The 9387-nt window shown below is 41.6% G+C and overlaps 1 protein-coding gene across 4 annotated transcripts in view; it reads left to right on the top strand.

The window, feature by feature from the left end:
• Window positions 1-5156, top strand: part of WDFY4 (WDFY family member 4) — a 147037-nt gene extending 141881 nt beyond the window's left edge. For all 4 annotated transcript variants that reach the window (XM_062001401.1, XM_062001404.1, XM_062001402.1 and 1 more), the window contains 4 exons: window positions 477-659; window positions 1270-1357; window positions 3508-3619; window positions 4683-5156. In XM_062001401.1, coding sequence (XP_061857385.1) covers window positions 477-659; window positions 1270-1357; window positions 3508-3619; window positions 4683-4749 — 450 coding nt within the window. In that variant the 3' untranslated portion in view covers window positions 4750-5156. The remainder of the gene's footprint in view (window positions 1-476; window positions 660-1269; window positions 1358-3507; window positions 3620-4682) is intronic.
• Window positions 5157-9387: the final 4231 nt, after the last annotated feature.

The following is a 9387-nucleotide window of genomic DNA, read 5'->3' on the forward strand; positions in this document are numbered from 1 at the left end:
GCAGAGGAGGGTTGTGAAATCACCAAAGGCTTCACAGCTAAGCAGGTGAACACCATACCAGTGTTTTTTTAAAAGAGTGCTCATTTCAGAGCACTAGTCCTGGCCCACAACTAGTGCTATGCATTGCCTGTGCACAGTCCCTGTCCCTAGCAGTAGCTGGGTCATTCCATCAGGCTGATTGTTTTTACTAAAAGCCTGGTTTTTCTGAAAAATATAGAACATTTAAAGAAATGTTTGCATTTTTGTTTCTGCATCATCTTGCTAAATCTGAGACAGTTGATTTAGGTTTTTACCATGTAAAAATGACATAATTTTTCATGAAGAAAATTATTTTCTCTGGTTTACGTCATCTGCCTGGAAGCAAAACAAAGGTCAGAATTTAAGCCAGAGCAACTCTGTCATTTATAATCAGCACTTAAGTGTTGTGAGGAGGATGAGTGTGAAATTTTGAAACATTGCTTCTTGCTTTGTTACAGGGTGATATTATCTCTTGTGCTGGATCTTACCTATGTTTGTGGACAGTCAATGGCCAGCTTCTTGCAAGCATTAACACTGCCTGCAGCCCTGAGTGCCATATTATTTGCTGCTGCTTTGCTGAAGTGATGGACTGGGATACACGCAGTATCATCATCACAGGAAGCACAGATGGAGTGGTGAGGGTAGGTGGATGTGAAAGAGGAAAGAGAATCCTGATTCATTGTGGGTTTCAGGCAGAATTTTGTATCCTACATAGAAAGACAGAGCCACTTTCTTAAAAGAGCAGCACAAGGCAGAATCTGAAAATCAGAGTGAAATGTTTGCTGCTTATCAAATTTTTATTCTCCTGAATGGAAGACTCTTTTCCATTCAGGAAGAGTTTTGAAAACATGTTTTTCATTCTTGTGTGGTTTTGAAAGCAAAAATTTTATTGCTTATCAGAAATATGTTTCAGTCTGGTTCTGAGAGTTGGTTCACAGCTCAGTTTATTAAGTCATACTTTCTCAGAAGCAGGTGTTCACTGCTGGTTCTGCTACCAGCCTGGTGGAAGAGCTTCCTGAGTTACTGGGGCCCTTGTTAAGGTGTCAGCTTTGCAGTCCTGTCAGCTCCCTACTTATATTTCTCCAATGTGACACCCTGCAGCTCAGCAGAAGAGGGAGACACAACTGTTAAATCCTGTTCTGATGTTACAAATCCAATTTCAACCCCTGTCTGGGAAGCAAGTAACCACATCTCTCTCTTGTTGCATTGTATAATCCACGCTTTTCCATTTTTACCTCTTTGCTGGCACAGCTGTGGAAGACTGAATACACCAATAGCCTAAGGGAAGCTGCTGAACTAGGGCCACAGAGAGGCACAATAGAAGAGACGGGCAACCCAGGTATGACCACAGGGTGGGCTGGGAACTGCTGTGTGACTGTATGCTGCAGACCTTCTTTGGTTGTGAGGAAGAAGAGTGTGTGTGTGATCACAATGGTGTGAACAACAGAAGGTGCAGGCAACTGGTGTAATCTTCCTGGAACCAGCAGCAGAAGTGGTGGGTAGCCACTGCTCTGTCTTAGAGGGAGAGAGCACCCCTGAGCCACCAGTCTCATGGGCACATACTGCCTTTCTGGATAAACCTAGGAAATAACTGAAATATTCTGGCTCCAGAAAACCCATTGGCACTGCTGCTGATGGCCTGTACTAAAGTTATCTTGGGATAATGTCAGAGTGGGCAGTGCCAGAACCTGCCCTGGGACGGAACAGGGAAATTTATTGTCTTTGGCACTTTAAATCAGTTCAGAGGCCCTTCAGACTGGTGGGAGGCCAGCAGCAGGCCCCAGTGCATGGAGCTGTTTGTCCAAGATTGTGCCAAGCTGAAGCTGATACCCTGGAGTTCTCACAGAGCTGAGGTTAATAAGATGATGGGGCTACAGTGCTGCATGGTATTAAAACCATCTCAAGCTCACTTCTCTGGTCTAACAAATACAGGAGCTGAAACCAGGAGGAGCTTTAAAGACACATCCTAAATAGCAGAGCTTGCTTCTCTTCACAGCCCATTTTATAAGAGAAAGAAATTGTGGTGTTAGTATGTGTAATTTACATCACTTATATGCTGTGATTCTCATTACAGCTATTCTCTATTACTTCAATTTTAGGCAGAATCCAATTTGTGTAAATATAGTTATAGATGTAACATCTGCATAAAAAGATATTATATAGTAACTGGGCATTACCACTGAGGTCTTCTGAAGTGCTGTTGATGGAAATGTATCTACATTACTTAAATTGCTATGTGAAAATATTTATACACACAGAGGCATATTGGAAATGCCAAACCATATGCCCACCCTACCTTTTGTCATGACTAAAAATAGCTAAAGCCAGGTGCTTCTAGGGAAGGTGCAAGAACAGCAGAGATGCAGATGTGAGGTTGTGTGTGGTGGCTATGTATTTGGTTTCTGTGTGGTGTCTTAACAAGAGATTGCTGTAAGTCAAAGCAGAAGACTTAACGTTGCTTTCAAAACTCCTGTAGTATTCTGTAGATATTTTGCCTATTCTTTTTACATGTAGAAACACACAATTTGTTTTAAGAATTTCCCAAGTCCTTGTCCATAACTTCTTGTGGCAGATATTTCCATGTCCTACTTACTCAAGTACAATTGCATGGGCATCTCTGAACAAACTGAGATTTTTGCTATTTTTAAAATCCTTATCTTAAACAGTTTTCTAAACAAGGACTTAAAAGTTGCCCATGAGAGCCCAGCATAATAGTCCTGTTTGTGCCTTTGTGGAGAGGCTTCTAGAAGACATGCACCAACCCCAGGCATCTGATGCTGTGTAGACACACACACCTGTTTGCACATGAGCATAAGGATGCTTACAGCAACAACGCTCTTTAATAAGAGTTGAGAGGTGTAATCAAAGCAGTAACCTGCTCCCTTAAACTATTCAGATGCCTTTAGAATTATTTTAAATGGCCAAGTATTCCCACATCTCATTCTACACATTAAGGAAAATTAAATTAATACAAAACATGGTCATTAAAAAGACCAAAGTAACTACAATTGAGTTACAGTGGTAGGAGGATGTGTGTGTATGTATGTGTATGTGAAATGTTCTGAGCATTTAATTATTGGTTCAGTTATGAGCAGATTTAGATAAGTTGATAATACCAGAGCTTTATGTAATTTCTTTTTACTAGGCAATTATGGGCTGTATTATATCCTGGCAGCAAAGTATTGTGGGGCATCTTATTAAGCACAGAGCCAGTGAAAACTGATGAACAATTTTGCTGAACTAGGCATGCAATTTAGAAAGCAATAATACACAAATCCAATTTAGCACACAATTGATACAGCCGCACGTCAGCACATGTAACTATCATAGCCACAAATTAAATTGGGATGGGCCTTTTTTGCAACAGCACAGGCTGAGATTAAATATATTTGTTCTCAACTTAACAACTTGCTGACCGTAAATAATAACAATCCCATCCATCCTGCCCCCAGATACTTTCTAAATATTTATTTTCCAACCACACAACAGGTAACAAGTGTGGAAAACATCTTGTTCTCTGTCGGGAACTGAATCCCAGCCTTGCCTTGACTGGAAAGCCAAGTAGGACCAGCCCAGCAGTGACAGCACTGGCCGTCTCCAGGTACTGCCCTTCCCTTTGCATCACAGCCAGTGTCTGGCAGAGGGTCTGTCCTGGCCTGGCCTTGGGGCCTCCACTGCACTGCCCCAAATCCACAGGGCTTTTATCTTATCGTGGAGTCTGTATTGTTGCTGAGGGTTTGGGGTTTGCTGTTGAGTTTTTTGTTGGCATTTATGATTTTTTTCGTCAAACCACATATCCAAATGCAGTCACTCTGGGAGCTGGCCTGACTAATTGTATTAAGGGAAGGATATTGGTGTAGTCAGTGGTCCGATAGGAGACAACCCAGGAGAAATAGCAGGTTTTGGCCAGAATAACTGCAGAGATAAGTAGCTGCTACACTGTCTCTGCACCACAGGAAAAAACAGTAGGAGTTTCCGGCAATACTATCTGCTCAAAATGTAAATGGTAAGAAAGGACATCTTTGTTGTTAAACTGGGCTCAGTTTGCACAGCCAGCAATATCTTAGTTTACTCAATCCACCTCCTGCAGTTTCATCTGGCAGTAATATTTGTTATCTCCTACTTCAGGGTGTTATGATACACTGTAAAACTGTTGTTGTCTTTCTCTCCAAAAGTGTTGGCTTTTATGTAGTTGCTAAGATGATTCCTATATTCTGCATGCACAGATTTAGAGTACTTAGTGAATGTGGTTTATATACATTGAAAGTGGGAACATTTAGGGAGGAGAGGTAGTTTTATTAGTGTTGGTGGCACTGCATGCAGCAGATTTCAGTGGCTGAAGACACGACATTATGTGCTAACAAGTCTAAATTCTGAATCTGGACAGCAAATTATTTAGCATTCGTAATCTTGGAGAAGGGTAAGAGCTTCTGATCTGGCTAGATTGTCCACAACCTAATGAACTCCAGGAAAGTTTGGATCTAATTCTAAGTTCTGTACTTGAAATACCAATCTTTGTCTACTCTGTTCTTCAAATTTAACTTTAAAAAGAATCTACTGCCCTAAATGTTCTATCCTCCTAATTATTCCACATACAGGATAAAGCCTTGATCCTATTTGTTTCTTGTTCTTAAACATTTTTCTCTTTTTCTTTCCTTCTCAAGAAATTCCTCCAAGCTCCTAGTTGGTGATGACTGGGGAAGAGTCTACTGCTGGTCTGTGGATGGGTAGGAAGAAATAGCCAAGATCTCTTGCTTTTTCAGCCTTTTGGATGGAGAGAAAATTACCTTTCAGAGCATGAAAGAATCAGAGAAACTGGAATCCTGTGGTTGGGGACTGAATGCCAAAGGAGTTGTTGGACTGACCCTGCAGTCAAATCTGATTAAAATTAGAGAATGGACTCCAAAGTTGTGGAGAGACACTGACAGATATTCACACAGAAAATGAGATTTTGCAGTTTTTATCCCAGGAAAACTTTTGTATTTTAAATGTTATTTTAGATACTGAATTTGGGAGGATACATTGTATTTCACAAATAATAGCTAGCAAATAAAAGTGCCTTGATTAAGCCAAAGACCAATGTAGCTTAATAAAATTAACACATCCTATTTTAATACCATGAGATGAGAAAAAAACTGATGCTTCAAATGAAGGTAGGAATTCACAGGTTGATAGTGATGCCATTATTCAGCCTCATTGTGAACATGTGTTATGGGGCAATTTTTAGTTTCCTAATCTCTGACTTTTTTTTCCTAGTGACCAAGGCAGGAAAAATGACAGAATGAGTGAGGATGAAGATCTGACACAGCTGGTCAACATATTCTTTAGTTCTCCTCCTTCACTGCCTTCTTTCCTAGCCTTATCTCTATGTTCTGAGGAATATCAGTATATGAGACATGCTTCAGGATTTACCTTCACAATCACCCTGCATGGTAGAAGTGGTTATTTGTAGTTTAAGAAGGCTGAGGCCATAGTGTAATAAATTTAGGTGCAATTTGTGTCCCTAGTGGAGAAGGAAAAATTTTGAAAAATCAAACTCATTAACATTTTATCAGAATTTGAAAGAGCTAAACTGGTAACTCCCTCTCTCCTCTTCCCCTTCTTGACCTGGTAAAGAAATTTATTATCTTACCTTACACACAGAAGTGCTGAATAGCCACCTACTCAGAGCAGCTTCTTGAATAGCATGAACTTGGTCAGGGCAGACCCAAGAAGAACATAAGGGACATTATGGCCATGAAGGCCCTTGTATTCATACAACCAAACACCCCCCTGAACAGTCAGGGTCAGGAGAGTTCCCTGATTTCCACTGCACTGGGACTAGTTAGTACTGCAGGAATGAAGCCCAGTGTGTGCTGCACTGGACATCCAGACATTCAGGAACATGAGGAACATGCCAAAATCTTGCTGCATCATTTGGAAGAATCTGGAGTAGAAGATGGGTTTTTACTTGTCTAATTAGACCTTCAACTTTCTTCTTCCTGTAGGGCACTTTGTTCTTGACTTTTCTTTTGAATTATGTTGCTGAATGAGCAAGACTTCTTATGACAGCTTCCTTCCTTACAGACTGCTGAGACATGTCCCTGCCTCAGCCCACTCCACAGCTTGGTCTAACCTCCACAGTGAGTGAGGTAATTGCCTGTGGAAAATGTAGTAATTAGAGGCTAACTCGTGATACAGACATACAGGGAAGGCTGCATTATGTCTACACAGATGACCTATCTGGTTATCCTTTCTAACCTCCAAGTGTGTGACTTGATGAGTCAAGTGCTATCCCTTCTGTGCTCAGTGAAACATACACTGAAAACAGGCCAACACACACCAATGTTTTTGCAATCAAAGCACTTCTTTTGCAACCCAAAGCACTCCTATAGAGTAAAGCTGGACCATGCCCATCTTTTCTTTTCCCGAGGACTGGGAAAATGTCAATTGTCACAGGATTCAACAAAATTAAGTATGCTACTCTGTCTTCTTCCCTCTGCATATTCCTTAAAAATAAGCTATGATTTGTATACAGGGATGGCAAGACTTGGACTCCTATCAACAGTGCATACAGCTTTACTAACTATGATAAAACTGATTAAGAGCCATGAAAGAAGCTCACTATCTGTATTTTCATTTACCTAGTAGGTATCTTGATAGCTTGCTAACTGTGTCTCCTCCTTTAGCTTTTTCATGCAGCCTGTCCTTGCCAATGGAAGATACTTTCTTAGAGCTGGCACTGGCACCTCCTTTTCAGCCTGGACAGTCAGTAATGGCTCCAATGCTCTAGATTTCAACCTGACTTTGGTGTAAGAAGAGGCCAACTTTAGGCTAGCCATGCATGAATTTGACAAGTCCATCTCCTTGTGCCTAACATCACTTCTCTTACATCTTCAAGGTGCATCAGCTGTTGTTTTGGATCACAGAGAACAAACCCAGAATGTGCATGTGTGAATGGAAATCAGCAGGTTAAGAATGAATGCCCTTCCTGAGTCAAACTAGTTCTAATGTTCAGGGAGTTATAATTAGGGAGAATATAAAAGGCAAATGGATAGAAATGGTTTGCAGTTTCCTCCTAAGTGATTTATTGTACAACAGGTCTTGATTGAGGAAGTTTGGGTTTCTTCTTAAGCTCTAGAGGATTTTTTCCCCAGAGCCATAAGTCATGGAGAAAAATGCATACTGTGAGTACCAAAAGCACCAGTCCTTGCTTGCAGAGTTAAGGCCTAAATGTATGCATGTTGCAGTCATCAAATTTCCTATGTGTGACACAGCCTATGTGTGAAACAGTGGTAGAGTACTCCCTGATCATTCTTTTGCAGGCATGTCTTTGTCACATTAAGATTTTGCTAGAAATCTGTAATGTGTTTGAGTGACTAATTGAAACCCACCCCCTTACCAGCACCTACTTTTACACTTGTGTTCGTGTCCTGTGTTTTTGGTAAATGATGAATGCCATGAAGTTCTGTCAGCTCTAGTTGTGGATGTAGCTTTCACTGACACATAGACAAGACTTGGTGCTGCCTCAGGGACAGTAGGGCTAGCTGATCTAGAATACACTTTTGAAAAGTTAAGCTAGTAGGGTAATTCTACAGCAAATACTTTCATTACAATTCCATTGTTACTGTAAGTGGTACAGTGTGAACCTCAACAGAATGTTGTAATTACATCAGAATCAACTTTTGCAAGGGATGAGTAGCTCAGGGTGAGAATTACTCTTAAAAGAAATCCAATCCCATTAGGATAAGAAATGCAGAAATAAGGCACAATCTTAACTCTGCCCTGTAGGGAAGGAGAGAAGTGTGGAAAAGTGCAATCTTCATGTGACTTTAAAAATCAGTTTAATCTAATAGAGGACCATAAACCCTAAAATGCCTTAATTACACTTATTTGGTTATTGCACAGACCATATTGCTTTCTTATTTGTCAACAGAAGTCTTATAAATGTTACAGTGAGCATTAAATGTTGTCTGATTTCTATATCTTTCGGTTGACTAATAAACAGTTGAGAAGCAATATTTGCAGAGCCGCCTGTACACTGCAGGTCCGTAGCATCCTCATAAAAATCATTTGCTCAAACCTTTTTTGAGAAATCTATGCAAACTGATCTGTAGCTCTCTCAGGAAAGTTCCTCTTGTGATTGTCACCATGTTCTACTGTTTCCAAGTCCTTTTCCTACGGGGATCTCAAAGCTTGTTACAGAGTGTATTGGTAAGGAGATCATCTCATTCATGATTGCCTCTGGCTGTCACAAGGCAAGCCATACAAGCTAAAATAATTTGCAGGAATATGCTCCCTTCTGCAGGCCAATGCAGCTTTATCATGCTTGTGTCTCATCTTTCAGGGGAGACATCCTAAGGAAGTTGAAAAAGAAGCCCAGAAAAACTCTGGACCTGATACTTGATGTCTTATCTCCTCCTGCTTGGAACCAAGCACCTCTGAGCCAAGTAGCTGGAGTGGTCTGTTTGCTTACGGTCACACACATCATTAAGGGATCAGACTAGTTGTTGTATTACTGGTGTAACACTTCAGATGTGTGCATAGCAATTAATAATCATAAATTCTTCTTGTCCATAAGGGCACATTGCTGGCTCATGGTTAGTGTATTATCAATCAGGGCTCCCAGGTATCTCTCTGCAGAGCTGCTCCTCAGCAGGTCAATCCCCAGCCTGTACTGGTGCATGGGGTTGTTCCTTCCCAGGTGCAGGACACTGCACGTGTTCTCGTTGAACCTCCTGAGGTTCTCTGCCCAACCCTCAGCTGGTCGAGATCCCGCTGAATGGCAGCACAGCCTCCTGGGGAATCAGCCAGTCCTCCCAGTTTGGGGTCATCAGCGAATTTGCTGAGGGTACACTCTGTCCCCTCATCCAGGTTGTTGATGAAGATGTTGAATAAGATTGGCCCCAGAATCAATCCCTGTGGAACCCCACTGGCCACAGGGCTCCAACTCATCCCTGTTGATCATCACCCTCTGGGCTTGATCCATCTCACCATCCACTCATCCAAGCCACACTGCCTGAGTTTTCCTATGAGGATGTTATGGGAGACAGTGTCAAAAGCTTTGCTGAAGTCAAAGTAGAAGACATCTGCTGTTCTCCCCTCATCTAGCCAGCTAGTCATGTCATCATAAAAGGCTACCAGGTTAGTCAAGCAGGATTTCCTGTTGTGTTTTGAAATGGCATCCAGGGTGAGCTGTTCCATCACCCTTCCAGGGTTGGAGGTGATGCTGGCTAGCCTGTCATTTCCAAGGTCCTCCTTCTTGCCTTTTTTGAAGACTGGAGTGACATTTACCTTCCTCCAGCCCTCAGGCACCTCACCAGTCCTCCACAGTAATTAAAAAATGATGGAGTATGGCTTAGCAATAACATCAGCAAGTTCCCTCAGCAC

The sequence above is a fragment of the Colius striatus genome, chromosome 8 (assembly GCF_028858725.1).
Source record: "Colius striatus isolate bColStr4 chromosome 8, bColStr4.1.hap1, whole genome shotgun sequence".
Taxonomy (NCBI): Eukaryota; Metazoa; Chordata; class Aves; order Coliiformes; family Coliidae; genus Colius; species Colius striatus.